We start from the raw sequence: 27,500 nt of genomic DNA, 5'->3' as shown, positions 1-27,500 counted from the left end.
TTTACTTCACTGTGACATTAGTATCATTCGAGCTTAGAGTTTAAAATAGCCTCCCTCACGAAAAGGTTAGGGGAACAAATGTGAGAAATATTACCAGTGTTATTACAGTCATCATTACTTTTATTAGAATCAGTACTGATAACGAGAAATTCAATATCCAAATGGAAAACTTCTGTCTTAATAGCGGGCAGTCTTGACTCTTGGACAAAGTATGAAGGAAGTTTGTTAAATAAAAAAAGGTATTTACGGTAATGCAAGTTTTAAAAATGGCAGACTTGGAAGGAATAATATCAGTTTCAGAACTGACGTGGTATTCGACTGCTGAGGTTGTGAGGAAAGTTAAAAGTTAAGTATACCTTAGCTTAACCAGACCACTGAGCTGATTAACAGCTCTCCTAGGGCTGGCCCGAAGGATTAGGCTTATTTTACGTGGCTAAGAACCAGTTGGTTAACTAGCAACGGGACCTACAGCTTATTGTGGAATCCGAACCACGTTATACTGAGAAATGAATTTCTATCACCAGAAATAAATTCCTCTAATTCTTCATTGGCCGGCCGGAGAATAATCGAACGCGGGCCCAGCAGAGTGCTAGCCGAGTACGATAGCGACCCGCCCAATGAGGAACTAAGAGGTTGTGAGGAGTCGTGGATAATGTTATAGAAAGTAAATGAGACAAACACTGATATTGGTATCTTAGTGACGTGATTATGATGAGGTTATATTGCAGTGGCTAACGATGGTTGTAGATTAGCTATTCATAAGAAAAGTTAAGGAGCACCGGTATAGGGGAGTGATAGATAGTTTGTTGGCTTTCGGAATGCAGGGATGTTAGCTGACTGCTGTTGGATGTTATACAGAGATGAACCTGAGAAAAAACACTAAAGAAAGTCCAAAGCTCAAAGACTTTAAGTTGTATTTCATTAGGGCACATTCTAACTTTATTTTGCACATAATAGTTCTGATTTTGTACAATAAAAAAACCATGTAAGTGTCATATCTTGTATTCAACATACCTTATACGAGTATGCTTGACGTACCATGTGCGTTACAACAACAAGTATCATTAACATTAAAATGTGACCTAACAGTGAAAAACGGACTTCAGATGCCTAATCAGCATCGAAAACTGACACAGGAAAGTCAGTTTGCAACTCTGATGATTAAAAAAAGTTTAATTTTGTTGATCAGTGCAATCAAACACTCAACTATCTAATTATAGTCAATAAGATTAGGTGTGCGACTGTGTTCTCAAAACAGGGTTCATTTTTGTACAGAAATGTCTCGTCATTTAGTACAGGTAAGTTTCTCTAGAATGCGCCAATCTTCTTATGAAATAGAGAACTGTAATGTTCTTAACACGACAATCATTATTATTTGAATTCGCGATGATTATCATACTCGTTATTATATATATTTCTTAGAGAACGCGCCGACTGTAATGTTCTTAACACGACAATCATTATTATTGAATTCGCGATGATTATCGTATTCGTTATTATATATATTTCTTAGAGAACGCACCGACTGCAATGTTCTTAACATGACAATCATTATTATTTGAATTCGCGATGATTATCGTACTCGTTATTACATATATTTGTTTTCAGCCGGTGGAAATGATCACGTTTTGGGGCTGCTATTGCGACGGAGATTTCAGACTTGGGCGTTGTCTTAATTATAAGCTACGAGTGATCGAATATTTTAAAAAGTTTTCCTATTTCCATGACTCATACGGCCTGAGGTTTAACAGTTAAGGTGTTCTTGTAAGATGACGTGTTATGTACATATGACTACATACGTAAACATGCTCGATTATACTTACTTAACACACACCCCACACACACACCTACCTGTCTGTCCATCTAAATGTCTATTTATCTATATATACATAGCCTATATGTATAAATATGTATATATATATACTGTATATATTGTATATACATATACATTATATATATATATATATATATATATATATATATATATATATATATATATATATATATATATATATGTATATATGTATGTATGTATGTATGTATGTATGTATGTATGTATGTATGCTTATGACATAGGAAAGAGAAATATATTTTAGCCCATACTAGAGGACGATTACTTCTCAGAAAACACTAATAGCCAGAATTCATGGTTAAACGCGTAGGTTGGGAATATCAGTATTTTAGTTGATTTTATTAACTATTTATTGATCAGACGTGGAGTTGGTACAGACTCGTGCTACGTGGCTAAGGCTTAAAGAGCAGTCTCATATGAAACAGGACCTTTCGAAGAGAGAGAGAGAGAGAGAGAGAGAGAGAGAGAGAGAGAGAGAGAGAGAGAGAGAGGCGGGGGGGAGGTGGGAGTCAGTTGATAATAACTAATTATTTTATACTCATGATTGCTAAGGCACTGGGATTCTCACAGCTGCGGGAACAACGCCTTGAATGGTCTGAAAAGTTCCACGCAATCTCATTTTGTCCCGACAGAAATAAACGCAGAATTATTTACTTCATATATATGCTCTGTGGAGATATTTGTAATGATTGGAATAAAATTGCAAAATTCCAAAACAGAATATTCTTGATATAGCAAAATCCACCGCTCTTTGCAGCTTTGCCCCGCCCACTGCTTACGTCACGACTATTCTTTGAAGCCGATTTGCTGTCAATGGTTTCGGAAAGTTGGCAAAGCTGCAAAGAGCGGTGGATTTTGCTATATCAAGAATATTCTGTTTTGGATTTTTGCAATTTTATTCCAATCATTACAAATATCTCCTCAGAGCATAATAAGAAATAAATAAGTCTGCGTTTAATTCTTTTCATCTTTATTGATTTAGCAATAATTGTTTTACCGAACTAAAATAAGTTCTGCTGATTAGCAAAAGGAAAAGTTAACATATCCCCTAAAATAAAATCATAATACACATCTCCCTGAAAATGGTAAGAAAATGGGAAAATATGAATAAAGTCAGGAGTGTTCCGCGACGCTACAAAGTTATTCTTCGTAAAAGGTTCACCTGACCACGGAGGTGACACAGGGAATGTCTGCGTTCGCATCGGTGCACTTGAATCACAGACAATGATAATTACAGTCTGATATTGTCAAGCGTGTTCACCATTTTAAATTTAAACACAAAGACTTTCTCAGAGCTATGCAGACTGTTTTCTCATATTGATATTAGGAAATTTTTACTACATTTCAATAGTCATAAAATCGATTTCATTGCAATCGTTGACACATTCGGTGGGATGACAAGCAGTGACTGCACTCTACTAAACCAGAATAGGCCTATGTTTAACTTAAAGTTACAGTATGAGAGGCTGTACGAGTCATATACTGGATATAATTTACTGAGAAATTGTCAAGGAAATTATCTCCTTTCGAAATAACGGGATCATCAAAAATGACGTAGACCTATTATGTCCTATGTTTTTTTTTGTCAGTTTACACAGCTTATGACGTTTGGATTATAGGCCTATCTTATATTCAGCCGTTCTAGTGTGTTTCTTTGTTGTGGTTATTCTCGTGTCTGTTGCTGCTGTTATTATGCTTGTAGTGTTTTCGAAAAGTTCTCATAGGGTAACTTAACACTGCAGAACAAACATAGACCTATTCATAAAATACTGCCTACTATTGCTAATTGAAATTTAGTCATTTGTTTTAATTAAAAGTAATTGAGACCTTTATGAATATAGTCTCCGCTAAAATATTCTCCTAACAACAGAGAGAGAGAGAGAGAGAGAGAGAGAGAGAGAGAGAGAGAGAGAGAGAGAGAGAGAGAATTTTCTGACTCTTATTATCCCTTTGTCCAACAGGGTAATCTACAAGAATGCCCCAATACCAAATGATTCATGGGCCACTCGCAGACTGGTTTGGATCATCTCATATCAAATCATTAGCACACAAAGGGGCAAGATGAGAGTCTCAAAATTTATATTGATAATATAGGAGAAAGAACAAACCATACGAAGTACGTTTAATGAATTACAGTAACGCGGTTTTGTTCCTTCAAAATTCTCTGGACACGGCCGGAGAAACTTTTAAACACCAATAAAAAAATGTTCAAAACAGACAGGATTAAATAACATTATCGTCAACGGGAACAATTCTTGTGTATGAAAACATATTAAGGAAAAATTTTAAATGAAAATGAATTGATGCATTAGTTCTGCAAGACATTTGTGTGTATACTACATTATATATATATATATATATATATATATATATATATATATATATATATATATATCTATATATCTATATATATATATATATATATATATATATATATATATATATATATTTACACATTCAGAAAACTAGAACACAATTTTAAAATTCTGATAAACGTTTGTGACAGGGAAGAAAAGTCTATGTCCTTTGTTGGCAATGGAGGTTTTAATAATGTTGAATACCATTATCGACTCTACATTACAGGCTAATTTGAAATGTTTATCCCTTCGTTGCATAACCCTCGTTCTGAATTCATTATGCACGACACTCGAGAGCAATCTTCAGTATATTACTGACATTTCCGGCTTTCAAGGCCAACACGTGACCCAGGGTTAATCCACAAACTTATTTTTATTACTGTAGCTGGCAACGAAACATAAGAAAGAGAGAGAGAGAGAGAGAGAGAGAGAGAGAGAGAGAGAGAGAGAGAGAGAGAGAGAGAGAGAGAGATCACCTTCAGTTAGTGATGATTCGTATGGCTATGGAAAATTTAAGAAAAAATGTACGATAAAGCACGGTGATTCACATAATCGATTCATAATGGAATAGCCACGTTGAAATAAAGTAGAAATATTAAGATAATCAGCATCGTTTCCTCCGTGGGATGATTTGAATGATCTCTCTCTAACAGAGATTTCAAGCCAAGCTTAATTCCTAACTTTCCGGAATACGAAATTGTAGTTGTTACAGGACAGACTCCGGATTATGGAAGACTGATGACTATTAATTTTTCATTTGGGCTTTACTTTAGCTGCTATACCATAGGCGTCCAGTGTCGAATTTTGCTTTAAATGCAGAATTTTGCTTTAAATGCAGAACTTGATTAAACTGGTGACTACAAGAGTTTCTAGCGCAGATCCAATTACAAAAAAATAAATGGAGGGGCGATGAAAATGAAAGGCAGCTGATAGCGAGTGCAACATGAACTGACTTAAAAGATGGAACATTATAAGAGTCAAGGAACTTCTTCTTCTTCGTTTAACGTGAAGGAACACGGATCACTTATTCCAAACCAGAGCCAAGAGGAACATCTACAATAACAGATCCAAAAAACCATTAAGGGAAAACCTAGAACTGAGTTTACAGACAGGTCAAGTAAAGTCATGAAGCTTAGCCATAGACCGATATACTAAATTCTGTCAGACGCCTCGAGATAAAGACATGAGTTATGAAGAGAAAAGACAAAAGATGTTTTAAGTTCCCAACATTCATTACAAAGGGAAGGTATCCAGTTCCTTTGCTTCAAGGGGCGTTTATTTATTTTGTAGCTTTATTGTTATTCACTTTTACGTCTATCGTGGTACTTTCGTGTTTTTCTTGAATGGACACCATTCTTTGGAAATTTACTAGGATCGTTTGTGGCCTGTTTGGTTATTTAGTAATTTGGGAAAACATAATAATAATAATAATAATAATAATAATAATAATAATAATAATAATAATAATAATAATAATAATAATAATAATAATTGTTACGACTGACTTCAATGATATATTTTTATGACAAATGTTCCTAACACACTTATTAATATTTATGAATATAAACACATATAATTACATATATACAAGTAAATATATATATATTATATATATTGTTTAAGTAAATATATAATATATATATATATATATATATATATATATATATATATATATTTATACATATATATATAATACATACATATATATACATACATATATATATATATATATATATATATATATATATATATATATATATGTGTGTGTGTGTGTGTGTGTGTGTGTGTGTGTATGTATGTGTGCGCGCTCTCCTTTTCAATCCGTGCTTATTAAAATCCCGGAGTAATCGTGGGGGCAAAACGATAAGAGAATTAAAACGAACTAAAAAAAAAAGCTGTTATGCTTTCCCCGTAATCGTAAACATTCTCAAATGTTTTTTTAACACAAACGAGAACGAACCCCGCACTTCGTAAGTGTATCGCTACGTCATACCCAAATCAAACACCTGTGTGGCCCACACCAATCACAGTTTGGAAAATAGACGAAAGAAAACACGCTGTTCAGTTTTTCGGCTTCGTCTGACCTTGCTACCGTCCGGGTTTGAATAAACAGGAGGTGTTTAATGTCGTTTTTCTCGATGTTTCGTAGTTGTTGTTGAATGGTTATCGTGTTTTCGTTGGAGTCCGAGTGAAATGAAGGCAAAAGAAACTGAAAATGATGATGAATATAATGATGGTGGTCTGAAATACTTTTATGCAAATCGGTTGGAGACATGTGAGTAATATGCATACACGCATACATACACGCGAGCACGCGCGCACACGTACACAGACAAACACACGTATATTTATTTATATATATATATATATATAATATATATACATATATATATAATATATATATATTTATAATATATATACATATATATATATATATATATATATATATATATATATATATATATATATATATATATATATATATATATATATATATATATATATATATATATATATGTGTGTGTGTGTGTGTGTGTGTGTGTGTGTGTGTGTGTTTTATGTACGTACTTATAGAATTTAAAGGTTCCTAGACTTTTAGATGTATTTAAATTTTTCCTCCTGAAATAAGTTAGCATATATAATATATATATATATATATATATATATATATATATATATATATATATATATATATATATATATATATATATATATATATATATATGTATATATATGTGTGTGTGTGTGTGTGTGTGTATGTACGTACTTATAGAATTTAAAGGTTCCTAGACTTTTAGATCTATTTAAATTTTTTTCCTCCTGAAATAAGTTAGCATAAATATGTAAAATGAAATCAGACATGACATAAAATAGAATATAACGTTCATAGAGCTTAAACTATGTTGTTTTGCCTCTTCCTCTATGTCCATCCATAGACAGGTGAAGGTTTTGTAGGAATTAGGAAACGTAACCTAAAGTCAAACTGATGAAAGTAAAGTAAAACATTTGAAAGAAATGTGACCTTTTTGAACATAACATGAAATGATTCATCGCAAACTTTAAATGTCAATTTTGAAAACCAACGTCATGACTCAAGTGATAGCCTGTCATTTCAAGAACTGACACATCAATGATTTATTCACAGGACTTAATGAAACTCACTGATGGAAAATATAAAAAAAATATAAATTTTCGAATGCTTTTCAAGTCGTCAGAATGCTCTTTGAATATTAAGACGGCCGTCATTTCATGTTCTTAAATTAAGTAAGTAGAATTTGAAGGGTGATATATTGAGAAAATAAATCCTACCAAGACTGATAAGTTTAAAGAAATTTTACTTATTGATTTAAAAAAAATTAAAGAGGAGAATGATTTTGCCGAGTGGTATTTGATAAACTTAATGTTTGGAAGTGAACTTTAAAGTAATACTGTTTTGGAACTTGTTCGTGTGTAGTTTGGTTAAGCCAATTCAACTACACCTACTAATGTAAAACGGCTTTTTTTTTAGTCATTGTGTCGATTTATATTTTTTTTCCTAAACTTCTTCTTCTCTCATCAGTTTTATTCTCTCACGCCGGTAGCCACACAGACTTTGACACTAACTACAACAGAAGGTTATAACCATAAACTGTCTAACCAGTCGTCCATATTTCTAATGTTTCTATTATTCGTCATCATAATCATTATTATTATCATCATTATCCTGAAAAGTTGAAAATACGAAGGAGTGATGAAGTACCTGAAGAAGTGGAAAAAATAGAGTAAATAAAAAAATGATAGACTGCTAATGAGAGTATATTCCTATATGTTATCTTCCACGTTTTCCAGGCAAGTTGTAAAGTATCATAAAATGGATGTCAGTGAAGTGGTGACGTCTGCAAATTCAAGCATTTGAATTTAGGAAAATTATGGTAGTAATTCCGAGAGAAAGGTCAAAGTTATTCTGCATATTCGCCTTTCCACAGCATATGGTAAAATCTGCAGAGAGGAAGGGATAAATTGATAGACATTTTTTGATGTTATGATTGCCTGATGAGAAGGATTCAGCGATTTAAAAAAAAAAAAAGGGCGAACTTAAATTGGTCTACGCAGACCAAAGAAAGCGTCTGCCCTGTTGCTAAATAAATAAATTAGAAGGTGTTGAAGGAATCTGAAGTTATTTATGATATAAAAAAATATCTCCCAAGGACAAGAGAAAGGATTGACAATGAATCTTACAATGAAATTTCTGCTACTTACAGAGAAAATTTGGCAGGAATAAATCACTTAAAGTCCTTATACGAAACCCGTATCAATAATGCCCATGTTAATAGTTTATGAATGTACATTTAGAAACAAATTATTTAGATTGGAGATTCTTTTAGCTCCTATTGAGCCACCCTTTAATGAGAAATATATATATATATATATATATATATATATATATATATATATATATATATATATATATATATATATATATATATATATATATTTACATATATATAAATTGTAAATATTGTAAATAGAATAAATAACGGCATTTCGACTTTCATTGTGACCCGCAAATTGAACTTTATAATTAGTTGTTTTTTCTTATCTAGAAAACTTCAATGTAAGGAGTACCAGGAAAGTCAGAAATCTTGGGAACATTGTAGACATTATTATTTCTTAATATCATACAGATGTTAAGCTCAGCTGTGCTTCAGTATGATATTAAGAAATCATAAGTCTGCAATGGTAACACGTCTTCTGGCTATCCTATTCCTCCTTAAATTGAGTCATACATAGATATATAGGCTGCACACACATGTGTATATATGTATATATATATATATATATATATATATATATATATATATATATATATATATATATATATTAACTTTATCACATACACAATTGTTCTGTGCATTAGTAGAATTACTAAATCACTAAATTACTAAATTACTAAAATGACCTTGATAATGTGGACTGTCTGTCCAAGAAAGCTTCTAACTTTTTCTGAATAAATACTCATTAGATACCATCCAGTTTGAATGAGGTCCTTTTAGTAATATATATATATATATATATATATATATATATATATATATATATATATATATATATATATATATATATATATGGAGAAAAAAGGTAGCAGTAACTCTCAGGACTATCTAAAACTTTGCTTTAGTAAATGTATGTTAGGGTTTTTACTATCAGTAACACTATTACAACACACTCTCTCTCTCTCTCTCTCTCATTTCTCCTCACTTATCTGCCTTTCATTTTCAGCTTCATTCAAATTATTATCCTTTTTTCCCTTTTCCATTCATTTCTCTCTCATTCTCACTTATCTGCCTATCGCCCAGAACTTATCATCTCTCTCTTTCTCTGTCTCTATTCAGTTGGTTTTAACCCACGGCTTTCCGAAAATGAAGCCGTGTATAAAAAAAAAAAAAATTCCCCGAAACGCCTTCGTGACCACAGGATCCCGTGAGCGGTCGATCGAGCGATAAGGATAATGGCTTTATCACGGATAAGGGACACCACCACCAAGTACAAGGGAGAATCTGAAGGCACGAAAGTTACGAGGGACTCGATACGCCCCCGCGGTCGTCACGTTCCCTTGCCTCAAGGAATTTTAGAACCGGCTACGAGTCCGGGGCGCCATTTTTCCTCTGACGGCTCGGTACGTGGTTGGAGGCTCTCGTGTTTGTATGACACGCGCTTTTGTTTGAGAGAATGTTATTCTGCATGTTGGCTATGAAGAGCTTGCGTTCTGTATGGCTTCTTTTTACCTAATGGGCGGGACAGCCCGTTTGAAATTCTGCAGGATTATGACTAAAGAACTATAAGGAAGTTGGTATGTTCTCGACTGAGCTGTTCCATCGTCGTTTTCGGTGTTACGTTTCAGTTTTTTACAACATTGTTCCAAGACTTTGAGATCATGACGCGCATATACATACGTACATTTATATTTATATATATTATATATATATATATATATATATATATATATATATATATATATATATATATATATATATATATATATATATATATATATATATATATATATATATATATATATATATATATATGAAATCAGACTGCGCTTGCAGCTTTCATAATTTAAAGAATGATAATCTTTGGTCTGAAAAATACTTTTTGTATTGTCATTGGAAAGGGATTGAATTAAACCATTCACGCCCAAGACATCTCCATCTCCCTGTCGTCAGCTTCTCATCTACATATGGAACTTTCGTAATTTCCTTATGGTATCATATTTCACTCTATCCCAACATCTGGCTCCTAATATTTTCTTTTGAAGGCTAAAGTCTCGAATCAACAAAATCTTATGCTTATTGTTTCCATGTCAAAACTTGATTCATGTCAAGACAGCAATAAACGTCGTATTATCTTCTTTTTTTTTTTAATATCCTTTTTCCCATTTGAATGGGGTAAGCACGATGCCTTCTTTTGAACGACTTTTGATTTGGCTTTGGGGTAGGCTTCGTAGTTTCGATCGGCTGTCCTGCCTGTCATCGCTTAGACCCCGGTAACGTATGTACATGTGTTGTACCAGTCACCAGCGCCCTTGCTCCTAATGAACAATTTTACTTTCCTGTACAACTTCATTCTGTTTGATTTCCAAATGTTATTTATCCTGGGCATTATTGACTTGCCTTGTATAATCGTTCACAAAATTTCTACTCAAAAGAGTCTGTAGCGTTTGTTATAGTTTCAAAATATTTGAACGATTCAACCATACTTATTCCCCTCTATCTAAAGTTGTTTCATTCTTTTATGCATATCCTTTTCTTCACTTTCCCTACTTTTCTTAGTGTTATATTTTGAGTCTCAGCTCTTCATATATAATGCATTCTGTTACACAAACTTTATAAATCTTGTGTATTTCCTGATTAAATCAGCATCATTCTAAGTCTGCCATTCTTCTACCGTTACTCTAAAAACTAAACATTCTCTTCCATCTCCCACCTCTTTTTACATTTTAATCTCTAAACTATTTTTTTATTATTACATCTATGAGAAGGGGAAATAATATTCCCTCGTAGCATCCCAGTATCTGCAACAAATTCTCATGACAAGTCTTACTCAGAATTAACCTTGCATCTATTTCGTTACGGAAAATTTCAAATAGCTTCACATATTCGACGCAAGACCTTCCACAATACTGGTCTTTGGACGTTGATAAGTGCCTTCACGTAATCAGCAAAAACCTTCACAAAGAGATTTTTCAAATCCATTCACTGCTGCGCGTTACCTCTTAACGTAAATATTTGAATTGGACAACTCCCGTCTTTCCTACAACCAGCTTGTTCACCTTTAAGCTTTTCGTCTATTTCATTCTCTTACTGAGGTCAAGGATACTGAATGTTTTCATTACAAGCAATAGAGGGGCAATGACTATTTAGTTCCCATCCTCAGTCAAGTCCCATATCTTTGGTACCTAAGCTTGGACGTCGCTTTAATTCCCAGTCATTTGGCTTTGTTTCCTCGCTCCATATTCTGAAAAAAAAAAAAAAACAGGATAGTTAGCATAAGAAGTGCCTTTTCCAATTTCATCTATAATCATCTCTGTATTGATTCCACCACATCTTTGTGTTTTCCATCTCCCAAGTTGCTTTATTATTGATTCCACTTCAGAAGCTGTGAATTCCTTCATAGGCACATTCGGGTGTTCGCCAGCTCCTGGTATCTCAGTCAAATCATTTCCCCCTAGTCTCATTCAGACTTCACAAAGTGCGCCGCTCAGCAATGTCATTTTTTTTTGGTGTGATTATTGACCCATCTAAATCTTTTTCACAGATATTTTCTTTATCTTTTTGCCAATGTATATTTCACCAGTAATTCTGAGTGGTAACATAGCAACAATGTCAATTGTACTTCAAAACACAAGCTAACGAATAAAACGGTAAACTCAGCTAAGAGTAGAATATTTATGAAGCAGGACAAGTTTTATCTGCCCCAGAATTTTGTTAACGATCAGATAACAGCAGTTATAGATCCCGGAAGACAGAATTGTCATGAAGGCCGCAGCCTAAACGCTATACATCAATAGAGGAAACGTACAGAAAGAGAACAAACGATGTGTCTCGATGCACTTGTTCATGTGGGTCACACCTGACGGCGCTAGTTGTTAGGCGACGCCGCTGGTCTACTTAGAAGCCTGTTCACATCCGCTGCTCCGCGCGACGTAATGTGGTCCAACGTGTAGAGGAATGACGTGGAAGTTACAGCGTCAGAGGCAGGCGTTCGTGGTGGTGGTCTATATTTCAAATCCCCTCAACAGTTAAGTTAGAGCCTAACATGAAATTAAGGTATTCGCTTTCCTCCCACTTCACAGGTGTGAATGTAAAAGAGCGCGTTAATAGATTATTGGCGTCACCATTCAAAGAGGCAAATGTGGATAGAACTGGCGCGTACAGAGATGCGACGAATAATACTTCGTTACTGTTTGGTTCTTTCTACCTACTGCTTTAGCTTTGGAACTCTCTTCCTGCTTCGGTTTGCCCTGACTTCTGTGACCTTCCTTGCTTTAAGAAAGATCAGTTGCTTCACTTCGAGATGGAAATCCACATTCTTTTTTCTTCCCTGGGAGACTCATCGGGCCTGGGCTAGGTAATGACATTGGGTTTACTGTCCCAAGTGAGCGACTATCATGTAAGGTTGAAAGCAGTTTAAACTTAAATGGAAGAACTCACGATAATAATGGTTGTAATCGTAATGATAATGATAATAACTATTGAAAGAGCAGTAATCTTGACTTTAAACATCGTGAGATCTAACAAAAGTTTATATGGGACTAAGCGTTAAGGCTGATTAGCCATATGTGAATTTGTCATTTAAAGAAAGAGGAATTGCTAGAGAGAGAGAGAGAGAGAGAGAGAGAGAGAGAGAGAGAGAGAGAGAGAGAGAGAGAGACTTTGATATCAAAATACGAAATGTTATCTTTGAAACCTGTTTTCCAATAAACTTAATTATTTTGCAAATACGTTTGAGATAAATCAAGTATCGATTGTACCAACCCCAGTAGGCTCACGTATGAAACAACCATACATAATCTACGTTTTTGCTGTAATCTATAATCGTTATATGAGATTAAAACATAACAAAAATGTGTGTGTGTGTGAATAATTGCATTTGTGCGTAAAGGAAAGTAGCAATCTAAAAGAAAAATGAAAATAATCGTAAAACTGTACAACTCACCACGCAACAATTTAAGTTTTCAGTCTACGAGTTTGCATCGCCATATTCCGCTAATAATTTCGACATTGAGAAAATTTTGTGTAAGCGATTCCTGTAACTACTACAGTAAGTCCAATAAGATTCGGTAACTGGAGTAATTTTAGCGAAATTTTAAACTGGTCTTGACACCTGCAGCGTGCACAGGCGGCTATATAATTTCTAAACACATAAAAAATCACAAATTTCTTTTTTTTTATATTATAAAAAATCACAAATTTTTTTTTTTATATTATTCTTTAAGTAGGAAAGCATTCACCAGTGAGAAAAGACAAAAGAAAAATACAAATACAGAATAACGAATATATATATATATATATATATATATATATATATATATATATATATATATATATATATATATATATGTATATATAATGTGTATAATGATAAGAGAGGAAATAAACAATAATTTTTTCGTGTATTTAAAACGATAAAACTTTGGTTATTTATAGTAAATAAACAGTAACAACAAAAATGAACTAAATGTACACAAAAACACACACATATATTAAAAATATATACATACATACATACACACACACACACACATATATATATATATATATATATATATATATATATATATATATATATATATATATATATATATATATATAATGATTTGTGTCTGCATGATAACTCCGATTCCTGTTGTGACTGATGTAATAAATTTCTCAGTGATTAAAATCTTTTCGTGAAAATAGCTGCTGTCTACCTTTTGCGCAAAGGGCGTGGCTGTTATTTTTGCATAAATAATGAATCTTCCTGAGGAAAAATTTTCAGATTCAATTGGAATTTGCATAAAGAAATTATAGCCTGAAAAGCTAACAATGTAATCTTGTATTTGCGACTCGAGGATAATAACTGCGTAAGTACGGCACTTGTTAACATATTTAGTTTAGGAAAATGAATGAAATGACAGTTACGTTCTTTTGTGTAATGTCTATATTCTCCTAATATGACAACGTATTGGTTTTTATGGCTGCGATTCTTTGTATTAGTGTATGGTTATGAAAACTGATGAAAAGTTTATAAATCTATGTTTTTATATTTAGATGTTTAGTCAGGTATACGAAATGGGTAACTATGCTTATTTTTCAACATCTCCACAGGTATGGTCAGTTCGCGGGCAACTGCAGAGTTTAAACAACACAGACCTGGGATATTTGGTCCAGAATTTGTCCCGTGTGGCTCAAACGGTAGCCTCAGGCACATGGATATCCACTTCGATAAATGGTCTCAACAGGAGTGTGTCTACAAATACGGTACGACATTTATCATTCTGAAGATCAGTGAATAATTGTTATTAAAAACCAAATCTTTTGGTAATTGATTTCACCTCACTCAGTTGGAACTATATTTTTCCACTAAGCAGTTCGATGTCCTCTTATTCTAAAAGACGATACTGATAGCTGTTCCTCTTGGCCTTTCGTTGCTTGCAATTTTCATGCAGAGTGAAAATAATTTATAAGTAGACTTATAATTTAAATGAAAATTAATTCTGAAAGAGGTTCTGCTTACTATCATTAACTCTCCTTCGTAGAACAACATAGGCCGACTGCGCTCTGACGTCACGCAGATACGAACAACTTTGGATCCTCTAGCAGTGAATGTGTCCAGACTGAGTTCCTTAGCCAGCCTGACTACTCCCGAAGGCACTCAGCGGGTTCAGAATTTGCTCAACAGACTGGATCAACTTCAGCAGTCGGTAAGAAGAACTCAACTATTGCGGTCGTTTTAAATAAAGGATGACTCAAATTTAGGAGCTGATTTGTTATGTTGATTTGTTTTTATCCCATTTTATGTACGATATTAGTGTTACTTTATAAAGGGTATATATTTTGAACGGGCAATCAGTTGTGATTTTTTATTTAATTTTTCAAGATTTTTACAAATGACCCTTTACGCTTATTTTTACATACGATTTTCATCAGTGTTTCGACAGCCATTACCCAAGCATTTGTTAAACTGTATATATTTAAAGCTTTTATACTGATTAATTTATCATTTCAATTCTCCAAGACTTTAAAATATTTCGAGTTTTCAGATTGCACAAAACTGTCTTGTTCAAATAACAAAATTCTCATTGATGTTCTGAGAACAAATCTCAGAACATCAACTCTTTAGCTACTGATGCCAATACCTCACGTCGACATTTCAGCTTAATATCCGCTGCTGATTGTCATATTGTTCGCACGCTTAACGATTTTCTTTTGTCTACCTTCAGGATAGGAACGAACCATGAACAACTTGTCTCTTTAATAACATTATCATCTTGTCAACACTTCTTTTACTGGAGTTTTTTCTTATGATGATTTCATTAGCTAGAATTACTTTGTCTCGTTTCCCCTTAGATAGCCCTGTGGGAGAGTAGTGCCGTCAGTGTAGCTCACTTGGTATACTGCTCTAAGGTGGAACTGTGGGGTTTTCTCCTAGTCCCACATTCAGACCTTTGTCCTCGTTTTCTTTATTTTCTTTTTTTAGATCCATTTACATAGCTGTCCAAGCACCCAAGCTCCTCTTTTCACTGTATGAAGTGCTGAATGACCGAAAGTGCCCCAGCGCTTGCCTTGACAGCATGATTGTTTCAAAATCAGTCAACCCTCAGATAGCCCCATAATGCGTCTGGGCTTACACTAGCATAGTACCACCTAGACACGCACTCAGATCCACAGCATGGATGTGTAGGTAAGCATACATAAATATAATCATAAAACGTATTTTGTACTCGTATGTGATTTAGATTTTCCTGGGTTTCTTTCAGAGTGCCACTGATCTCCAGAGAATACAGGATCTCTCGGACAACGTCGTCCCACAGATTCGTCAGACGATCGCTGACGTTCAAGCTCAAATTTCTGGTTTGCCCGAACTTCGAAGACCGTTTGGCGGCTCTTGAAATCCAAGTGAACGAATCACTGTCTGTGGGAGGCGGAGGTTCGTTGCCCCAAAATTTCCTGAGGAACTTTAGGAGGGTCAAAAGGAACGTAAGTTGTCTTTTTTTTTTTCCTTTTTTTGCCCAGGGTGGGTGACTGTTGGGAAGAGTATGATTTATTTATTTTTGAATTGACGTTGTAACAATTGCAGCCATCAAACCGGAGAGGATATGAATAAATTATTGCCTGATATACAAGAATCCAGTCAGTTTTAACCGCTTCAGTTTCATGCTGTAGACTACCCACTCTTAATAATACTGCACTTGTGATGAATATAGGTCCCGTATCAGTTACTTAAATTTTAATTTTAATTAAGAAACGCACCACTCTTCCGTAAGATACACAACACATTGAAGGCATCATATTTAAGTTGCTAAAAGCTCCCAAGAAGTTCTCTTATTTCTTGACACAGTCCCTTCGAATTTGGAGATTTGCTTTCGCAACCGAATTGTGTTATTTCTGAAAGTGAAGTCTCATAGTTCCCTGATCATTTTATATGTACTGCAATTGCCTGCATTAGCAGAGTCATATCTTATCGAAATGGTTATTTGCTATTATGCAATATTTGGAATCAAAATTCCCCATTCTTGTCCTCACCAAATATATGTAATACTTGATTTGCTTTTTATGCGTAAATTATCCAGATACTACACTACAAACCAGTCGCTACTTTTAGGTGGTCAAACAACATTATCAAGGTAAATAGACTGGTCATAATTCCAAATAGGATCATAATTCCAAATAGGCTCTCCAAACAGCTGAACCAGCTACGGAACAATTTGACGAAGTTTCATAATTCCAAATAGGCTCTCCAAACAGCTGAGCCAGCTACGGAACAATTTGACGATGACAGTTTAAAGCAGTGAGAAATTTACAAGTTTTCATCACAAACAAACGGTAAAACGCATAAGATAACTAAAGGCTGGACTTGTAACAACAGCATTCTGTTGCCTGTGAATCGAATGCAGCATTTTTTAACCGCTTTCATTCTGAATGACCTCTTCAAACAGCTGAGGCAACTGAAGGTTGACCTTATGGTCAACGAATGCAACAGCGGCCCCTGTCAGCACGGTGGCACCTGCATAGATGGCTACAAGAAATTTACCTGCATTTGTCCGAAAGGATGGGAAGGCGAAGACTGCAATGAAGACTTTAATGAGTGCGAAGAGTATGTGGGAACGGATATGGGCTGTCAGGTAAGACCTTGGGAGTCAAGAAATGTAAGGAAGAAGTTGAAGCAGAGTAAAATTTTAATGAGTAGGTGTCAGCTCTTGTTATCAACACTGTTCAGGCAGGAGTGTCCTTGAAATAAATAAGTCATGACCATTCAGAATGTCAGATTGTGGTTTAGTAAAGGAAGGTGTGTGTGTGTATGTATGTATGAATTTTACTGAGCGTGAAGGTGTGAGTTTTTGCTTATCATATATATATATATTTTTTATATATATATATATATATATATATATATATATATATATATATATATATATATATATATATATATATATACATACATACATATATATATATTTATACATATATGTATGTACAGATGTATGTATACGTAAATATTGCAAGACTAAATCCTCCCTTCTTTGATAAAGAACGGAGCAAGCTGTACCAACACCGACGGAGGGTATAGGTGCTCTTGCTCCCCAGGTGGTTTGGCGTCCGCTGTACCGAAAGAAACGCAAATTGCTCGTCCGGATCCGGAACGGGTTTATGCGGACCGAACGGCATCTGCATTCCGTCTCCGAGAGGACAGCATCCTTACTCTTGCATCTGTGATGAGGTTAGTTGTCGCGGAATTCTCGGTGTAGAACAAATCGAGGAAAATTCCTCTGGTAAGTATCTAGGATCATTATTTAATTTCTCAGAAATTTTATCGCCCATGCGCGGTGTTCTTATAAAGATGATATATATTCTTAAAATTTCCTTGGGGTTGTTTTTTCATTCCCCGGACACACCGTCCCTATAATGAAGACAGTATCTATTTCAGTTTCATGAAGAAGTTCATGATTACCAACACGGTCTGTAATCAGAGTCAAGTCTAAATATTACTTTTATTAACCGTCCCTACAATCAAGACAGTATCTATTTCAGTTTCATGAAGAAGTTCCTGATTACCAACACGGCCTGTAATCAGTCAAGTCAAAATGTTACTTTTATCAACCGTCCCTACAATATAGGCAGGATCTAAATTTATTTCAGTTTCATGAAGACGTTCCTGATTACCAACACGGTCTGTAATCAGTCAAGTCAAAATGGTACTTTTATCAACCGTCTCTACAATAAAGACAGTATCTATTTCAGTTTCATGAAGAAGTTCATGATTACCAACACGGTCTGTAATCAGAGTCAAGTCTAAATGTTACTTTTATTAACCGTCTTTACAATCAAGACAGTATCTATTTCAGTTTCATGAAGAAGTTCCTGATTACCAACACGGTCTGTAATCAGAGTCAAGTCTAAATGTTACTTTTATTAAACAACCCTACAATAAAGACAACATCTATTTCAATTTCATGAAGAAGTTCATGATTACCAACACGGTCTGTAATCAGTCAAGCCAAAATATTACTTGTATTAAATACCATTTTTTTTTTTTTTTTTAAATATCTCGACTTTGTATACCGACAGGGTTGGAAAAGTGGCACAAGCAGCCCAGCTTGTGTGGACGTTGACGAGTGTACGTCGTCACAGCCCCGTTGTTCGCATGATCCACCAGTCCAGTGCGTGAATTTTCCAGGAGGTTTCTCGTGCGGTCCCTGCCCTCAAGGTTGGATGATTGTCGATAGTTTATTATTGTGCTTAGTTCCCGATGATCTTAAGACTAGGATCCCTTTGATAAAAGTACTTACTATTTGGATTGCATCTGAACATTTCTCTGTCTCTCTCTCTTTGTTCTTTGATGAAAGTAGTTACTATTTTGATATTACCCTCTCTCTCTCTTTGATCTCTCTAGTTCTCTTTGTTCTTTGATAGTATATATTAAAGTCTTTGTTCTATGATGAAAGTTTTTACTGTTTAAATTATATATACCATCTCTCTCTCTCTCTCTCTCTCTCTCTCTCTCTCTCTCTCTCTCTCTCTCTCTCTCTCTCTCTCTCTCTTTGTTCTTTGTTCTTTGATGAAAGTTTTTACTGTTTAAATTATATATTACCATCTCTCTCTCTCTCTCTCTCTCTCTCTCTCTCTCTCTCTCTCTCTCTCTCTCTCTCTCTCTTTGTTCTTTGATGAAAGTTTTTACTGTTTAAATTATATATTACCATCTCTCTCTCTCTCTCTCTCTCTCTCTCTCTCTCTCTCTCTCTCTCTCTCTCTCTTTGTTCTTTGATGAAAATTTTTACTGTTTAAATTATATATTACCATCTCTCTCTCTCTCTCTCTCTCTCTCTCTCTCTCTCTCTTTCTCTCTGTGTTACAGTAACATGACAATAGTGCCGTTTATCCAGTTATTGAAAAATAATTTATGTAATTTAGCAGATAATTTAGAGGACTGTACAACAATTACCTTAATACTACAATAAAGCAAGTGTTCACAGATAAAGGATTCATGTGAGATTATGTAATTTTCAAACATACAGTTTCAGGTAAAACAAAACCGTAATTATATGTGCGATTTTGACATAAACAAGTGAAATGATTGTAGGTTACCTCGGTCATATTATTATATGGAGTACTTGCACTGCACACGTTGTTTGAAATTACACGAAATATTCATTTCCAGATACTGATCCGCTTTCCACTTTCCTATTCATATATCCGTATCTCTTCACTTCGTAGTTATCATCATATCATCCTTTGTACTTACGTCTCTCTTTAAATCTGTCCGACTGTCTCTTCGTATCTGTTTAGATGCGAACGCTTTTCGTAAATTAGCATTTTCGCAAGGTCAGACCCCTTCACTTTGAGACCGTCATCTCATCTGGGTCGCTCTCTGTCTCTCTCTCAGGATATTCCGGCAACGGATTTTTCTGCAGTGACATCAACGAGTGTCTCTTCAGCAACGGCGGATGTTCCCCTTTCAGTAGATGTGAAAACATAAGAGTAAGCATTATTATTATTATTATTATTAGTTCTTACTTATTATTATTATTATTGGCCCGGCGTTATTATTATTGCCAATTATTATTATTATTTTATTATTATTTATTATTAGTTCTTCATTGGAGGGTGGGTAGAGCTCTCTTGCTAGGTAACGCCGTTGGTTCTTAGCCACGTAAAAGCGTTCGACTCTCATAAGGTAAGCATTATTATTATTAGTATTATTATTATTATTATTATTATTATTATTATTATTATTATTATTAGTTCTTCACTGGAGGGGGAAAAGACTCTTCTTTAACGCAGGTTTTGTTAAACAAAATGGCGTTCGACTCTCCGAGCTGCCAATGAAGAATTAGAGGAATTTATTTCTGGTGATAGAAATTCATTTCTCGTCATAATGTGGTTCGGATTCCGTCCAATAAGCATAGGTCCCGTTGGTGGTAACCAGTTGGTTCTTAGCCACGTAAAATAAATCTAATCCTTCGGGCCAGCCCTAGGAGAGCTGTTAACCAGCTCAGCGGTCTGGTTAAACTAAGGTATATTATTAACATTATTATTATATTATTATTATTATTATTATTATTATTATTATTGAAGAAAACTAAAAGACCATTTACCGGTAAAAATAATCAGTCTTCTTTAAAGGCACATTTACCAACGTGAGAAAAGTGAATACTGAACAAAATGAAGCAAAATGGTCTCAGACATTTGTGTACGTACATCTGTTGCATCGTCACCGATGACTATGTTATTAATGATAAAAGGCCTAAGAAACAAGTTACCTTCATTCTGCGTAGTTATGTAGGTGCCAGTTGTGAAAAAGGCAGGACTCGGGATAGACGACGGCAAGTGTAAACATATAGTTCAATATCGTTCAACTATAGCTGTTACCCTTAGAAAAAAATGTATGGCCTAGTTCAATACCATTCAACTATAGCTGTTGCCCTTAGAAAAAATATATGGCCTAGTTCAATGCCATTCAACTATAGCTGTTGCCCTAAGAAAAAAATATATGGCCTAGTTTTTTGTATAATTATTGAATTTTCAAATTTATGCTAAATTGTCCAAAGAGTTTTCAGTATTTTTTTTTAAACACACTCCTTGCAGCCAGTTTCTAATTTCATTGGTTAATTGTCTTTTTTTTTCAGATTGAACAGAACAATTTTAACGAATCTCTCAACTTTCCTAACTTTCCCAGGGCAGTCGTCGGTGCGGGCCCTGTGCTTCAGGGTATACAGGAGACGGGGTGATCTGCATGCCCATCCCTAATCCTTGCCTAAATAACCCGTGTCATCCTTTGGCCACGTGTAGTTACAATCCACGTAAGTGCTTTAATTAATCGTGGAATAAACTATACACACACATACACACATATATATGACTTTTTTTGTCAGTTGTATGTCAGAAACTGCTTGGTCAAATGAATGACCTAAATTACAGTTGTCCCTGCGCAACATTTTCCTGTGTTATGCCACTGTGTCTCCTGCGTTTTCAGAAATGTCGTCGTCTTACTACCAGTGCATTTGTCCTCCTGGTTACCAGGGTAGTGGCATTGGCTTTAACGGCTGCGTGCCTTCGGGGACTGGAGGAGGAACGGCGGGGGGAGGAGGTCAAGTCCAACCTACTAATTGGTGTGCAAACCAGCCCTGCAGGAATGGTGGTACTTGTACTCAGTACCCCGGGTCTTACACTTACAGTTGTATTTGTCCCTCTGGTTATGCAGGTAAGAGGCTCGACCGTGCAGTGGCACTAAATGCACTCTCAGTGGTCCTGATATTAGCTTAAAATATTTTGAAGATTCAAATTTTTTGAAATAGTCGCTCACAATGAAGAACAATGAGTATAAGAAGAAGAACACTTGGGAACCATTAATATGTGGTCCAGTGAACTTAACTGATATCAAACTCTTTTTTAGTTCTGTGTGCGTTACTCCAGTATAACTTTGAGGAACCAGTGACATTGGGCAACCTGGATTCTTAAAATAAAACATAGAAATGAATAGCACTTGCTTTAGGCCGGCATCCCAACCTCTTCCATTATGAGAAATTCAAGACATAGCGTATGTGTTTATGATCGGGCACAATTTCAACTTGCTCTAAACACCACAACCATTACATTCACGTCAGGTATTTAGAATTTCATTTGTAATAAGTTTTTACATCCCTGGTTAGTAGGCAAAAAACACTTTTCGTTATTTGCAGGTCAAAACTGTGAGTTAGACGTGGACGAGTGTGCAAGTCAGCCTTGCCTGAATGGAGGCACTTGTACTCAGGGCCTCAATTCCTTCACGTGCAGATGCACGGCGGCTTTCACAGGCGATCGGTGCCAGACTGAGACTGAACGTGAGTGCTTTGTAATAAATCACATACATTAGGTTTCTGATTGCGTTAATGTAAGGGAGCAATGAAGATAATAATTGCATGCGCGAAGTAATGTAGTCGTATTCAAAGTCTCATCAAGAATATCTTAACGAATCTTGTAGATTCAAAATCACTTTTAACACTAATTTCTTAAAATTCTACTTTTTATTTATTTTATATATCTTGTAGATTCAAAATCACTTTTAACACCAATTTCCTAATTTTCTACTTTTCAATTTCGTCACATCCACTGACTCCCTTCCCTTCTAAAAATACCGCCTTTAATCCTACCATGGTATTCACGCGATTATCTTTGGGGAGTGGAAATTTAATTTTGTTGACTGACTCAATTACTTCTCTAAAGATTTGTTGCGTTCCAGAATGCGGTGGCCGCCTGGTAGGTAGCGAGGGACAAGTAGCCTACCCTGGAATTCAAGGTCAAACCTACGGCCACAACATAAGCTGTCCCTATGTGATCATTGTGCCCAACACCAAGGTCATTAACCTGACCTTCCATTATTTCCATTTAGAGGGAAGGAGAGGGGAAAACTGTTTATATGACTGGCTTCAGGTAAGGCGGCTTGCCTATTTAAATTCTAGTCAGGGAATTAAATAAGTTTGGTGTCCAAAAAAAAGTAAAAACATGTAAATAGTCATATACACAGGCTTGCCTATGTAAAATTCTAGTCATGGAATAAGTTTGGTTTAAACTGTCCAAAAACATGTAAATAGTCATATACATAGGCTTGCCTATGTAAAATTCTAGTCATGGAATAAGTTTGGTTTGAGCTGTCCAAAACATGTAAATAGTCATATACATAGGCTTGCCTACGTAAAATTCTAGTCATGGAATTAAATGAGTTTGGTTTAAGCTGTCCAAAAACATGTAAATAGTCATATTTACATTATTATTTTAACAGTGTGATTTTCCCATTTGAATTTCCAATGGAAAAGAACCGCAACACGCTGTCAATTAAGCAACTAGAACTATAAATGCATAGATACCAAACGCATGAACTCAAAAGAAAAGTGCTAATGCCCTTATTAAACATACTCTGATTCTCATTGCGCTGCTGTGAACAGATTCACGACGGGAGGAGTTCCAGTTCTCAGCTGATAGGTCGCTTTTGCGGCTCAAGTCTTCCAGGAAACAACGGGAACATCATAAGTACCCACAACCGACTGTATCTTTGGTTTAGGTCTGATCACTCCCTGGCGGGGTATGGATTTAATTTCACCTGGAATGCTACTGATCCAGGTGAGTAGCGTTCATAAGACAATGATTAAGAAAAATGATAATTTAACGAGAATAAATGAATTCAGGTAAACAGTAGCATAACAACAAGAGAATGAAAAAGAAACAAAGAGAAATGAAATGAATATTTTTTTTTCATAAAATGCTTCCAAGTAACGAGAAAGGAATCACGCAAACTTTTTATTGTCTTGAGTAATGAAAATTGTGTTTTCTTCATAATTTTATAAATTTACCAGCTTCTATATTCCAAAACTTCTTGAATGTTTTTAAGAATCTTTTGTCGATTCGTAGTAATTCCATTTTCTCAGTTCACTAGCCTGTTTCTTCGTTTCTCGTGGTGGAGAAAAGTATTACTCATTCAAATTTTCTTGTATTTCATCTATATAAGGAAAAAAAATTCCAATCACTTTTGAAGCATGGAATTACCAAGGAATAAAAATAAATGTAATTTTACTCTGTTTTAAATCTGACTGCTGACTAAATTTTATCACATTTTTGGGAACCTGATTTTAAGTATTTTTACTTTTTTCTTTTGCTTATAATATTTTGCTGTTTATGGTTTCATTATTTATCCTTGAAAGATACGTGCCTCTTACTGTGGGAATATGCATGCACGAGAATTACATGAATATCTAATTTAATTTGATTTTCATACATTTTTAGAAGCTCATCAGGTCGTCAGTTTTACTAAATGTAACCCTATTCAGCACTCACGGCGAAATTCCAATTTAATCGACGATTAGTTTCATCAGATTCTAAATAATCAAGATTTGAGCCATAAACAGCATTTGAAGGTGTACTGAAAGCTTTAGTGTCATCCATTAATCTGAACCTTTATCTAATTTCCTGCTCTGCAGTTTGCGGCGAACAGGTACAGGGACGGGAGTACGGATCCATCAATTCACCTGGCTACCCGGGAAGGTATCCGACAAACCGCGACTGTTACTACACGATCCGCGTGAGGCCTGGAAAGAGAATTCGCTTCCACTTCGCAACTTTGCAGATTGAACACCACCCCAACTGCAGTTTCGATTTTGTCGAGGTACACAAGGAGTAGCTTTGAGTTCATTGGTTGAATTACCCTTTTGTTTATTTTATATTTCCCTAATCAACAGAAAAAAGGCAGTTTCGATTTCGTCGAGGTAAAATAAGCGTGACTTTGAGTTCATAGGTTCATTTACCTTTTCATTTAGTTTCTATTTTCCTAAACAGCAGAAAAAAAGCAGTTTCGATTTCGTCGAGGTAGAGTAGGGGTAATTTGATTTCACAGGTTCAGTAATCTTTTTATTTAATTTCTGTTTATTTTCCTGAACAAAGGAAATAAAGGGAGTTTGTTTTGATTGTATCGAGAGAACCTAATAGTAATATTAAGATTACTTATTCAATTGCTTACCTGTTCATGAGTTTTGATAAGATAGTTTCTTTACAGAGGGCAATTTCGATTTTGCTGAAGTATAATATCATCTTGACTATAATTCGTTTGTTCAAAGTTTTTAAAAAAGCTTATTTAATTCTTTAAGGAACTGAAAAAAGATAAGCATTAGAAATTAATATACAACAAGCAAGAAAACACTTTGTTTAGGATGCAGTTGATAGTTTTACCTTCAACAGAAATGAAAATTTAAAAAAAAAAAAATTACAATTGAGATCTAAGGTAAATCTCAGCCTCTAGACATGAACCCCTACAATATTATTATTATTATTATTATTATTATTATTATTATTATTATTATTATTATTATTATTATTATTATTATTATTATTATTATTTATAAATATTGTTTATTGCACCGAACGGGACTTTTTTCCGTAATAAATTGAAGCGATTGTTAGAACCTGCTTCATCATAAAAATTTATACTCGTACACTTGTGCCGCGCTGGTTCAATTCTGGGATAAAGGTAGGTTCTGTCATGCAATTAACCTTAGCAATCTGGTGCCGGCAGCACTGAACCAATCTGGTGCCGGCAGCACTGAACCAGACTGAGGAACAAAAGTCAAAAGAGCAAGAATAAATACGAACGCCCCCTTTTTTTTTCACTTCCAGGTCAGGGACGGCTTAACCGAAAATGGTCACAGCATCGGGAAATTCTGTTCGACGCAAGCGCCGGCGCCTTTGACGACATCCGGATCCGAAGCGTTCATCCACTTCCATTCGGATTACTCGGACACCGATACCGGATTCCACATATCATTTAGCGCTGAACCGGGTGAGGGGAGGAAACGGTTCTTCTAATCGTGAACATTTCTCAAATTACACATAGAAATATGTTTTGGAACTCACGTTCCTGAATGCCACTGTGGATCATTTTTCCATTTAAAGGATGTAAGGCATTGTAATTATTAAATACATATACATATACATACATATATATATATATATATATATATATATATATATATATATATATATATATATATATATATATATATATATATATATATATATATATATATATATATATATATATGTGTGTGTGTGTGTGTGTGTGTGTGTGTGTGTGATTGTGTGTGAATGTGCATATACGTATATAATTGTAATAACATCAATGCCCCGTTAGTTTTTCGAATTTTTCACCATTTTTTCGGATACGTTTGTCACTACAAAGCCTGGGATCCAAACGCAAGAATATAAAGACATTCCGATGTCCGTAGAGGATTCGAACCCACAATCAGAGTATCAGAACAAAGTCACCTTGTCAACCTGACCACAAGACCTCGTTCTGATACTCCGGATGCAGATTCGAATAAAAAAAATGTGAAGAACTCTAGAGGCTAAGAGGGGATTGCAGTTATTACAGTTACATACGTATCTAGTAAAAGGCGACCAGTAGATTCTATACATATGTAGGAACATGTTTATGTGCGCGTGTGCATGAATATTGCAACGAGATAAGTAATAAGTAATAAGTCATTCCAACAATGAAGAAACTTTCATTTTCCATCCCTCAGGCATACCTGGATGCGGTGGTCTTCTCACGAGCGACGTCGGAGAATTTTCCCCCCCTACTCAGTCCAACCTGTACGAACACAACCTCCACTGCGAGTGGCAGATTCGCGTACCGCAAGGGGAGAAGGTTTCCCTCAACTTCACCGAATTTCATCTGGAGAGGCACCACGCGTGCCGATGGGATTACGTTGAGGTACACCTGAACAAGATTTAAACAGGAGAGAGAGAGAGAGAGAGAGAGAGAGAGAGAGAGAGAGAGAGAGAGAGAGAGGAAACATTTACACACATTCTGTAGGAATTTATCAAGTCAAATAAGGCGTGCAAATACCTTTAGAGTTTTTACCATTAATAAATAAATAAATATATATGTATGGTTTTAGGGTAAAAACTCTAAGGGATTTGCACGCCTTATTTGACTCGATAAATTACTATAGAATACGAGATATATATATATATATATATATATATATATATATATATATATATATATATATATATATATATATA

General features: G+C 34.9%; 1 protein-coding gene across 1 annotated transcript in view; it reads left to right on the top strand.

Moving 5' to 3' along the window:
• The window catches only part of LOC136829271 (cubilin-like), a 174,353-nt gene that overhangs the window by 93,868 nt on the left and 52,985 nt on the right, over positions 1-27,500 (top strand). The window contains 17 exon segments of the mRNA XM_067087610.1: positions 14,559-14,711; positions 14,990-15,154; positions 16,211-16,321; positions 16,323-16,430; positions 17,390-17,575; positions 17,984-18,038; positions 18,041-18,171; positions 19,020-19,158; positions 20,335-20,429; positions 21,628-21,751; positions 21,925-22,152; positions 22,631-22,771; positions 23,170-23,360; positions 23,873-24,047; positions 24,902-25,086; positions 26,091-26,253; positions 26,996-27,186. Of these exon segments, the coding sequence (XP_066943711.1) occupies positions 14,559-14,711; positions 14,990-15,154; positions 16,211-16,321; positions 16,323-16,430; positions 17,390-17,575; positions 17,984-18,038; positions 18,041-18,171; positions 19,020-19,158; positions 20,335-20,429; positions 21,628-21,751; positions 21,925-22,152; positions 22,631-22,771; positions 23,170-23,360; positions 23,873-24,047; positions 24,902-25,086; positions 26,091-26,253; positions 26,996-27,186 (2,541 nt within the window).

Source organism: Macrobrachium rosenbergii, chromosome 44 (genome assembly GCF_040412425.1).
Source record: "Macrobrachium rosenbergii isolate ZJJX-2024 chromosome 44, ASM4041242v1, whole genome shotgun sequence".
NCBI classification, from domain to species: Eukaryota; Metazoa; Arthropoda; class Malacostraca; order Decapoda; family Palaemonidae; genus Macrobrachium; species Macrobrachium rosenbergii.
This window is presented reverse-complemented; position numbering and strand designations above follow the sequence as displayed.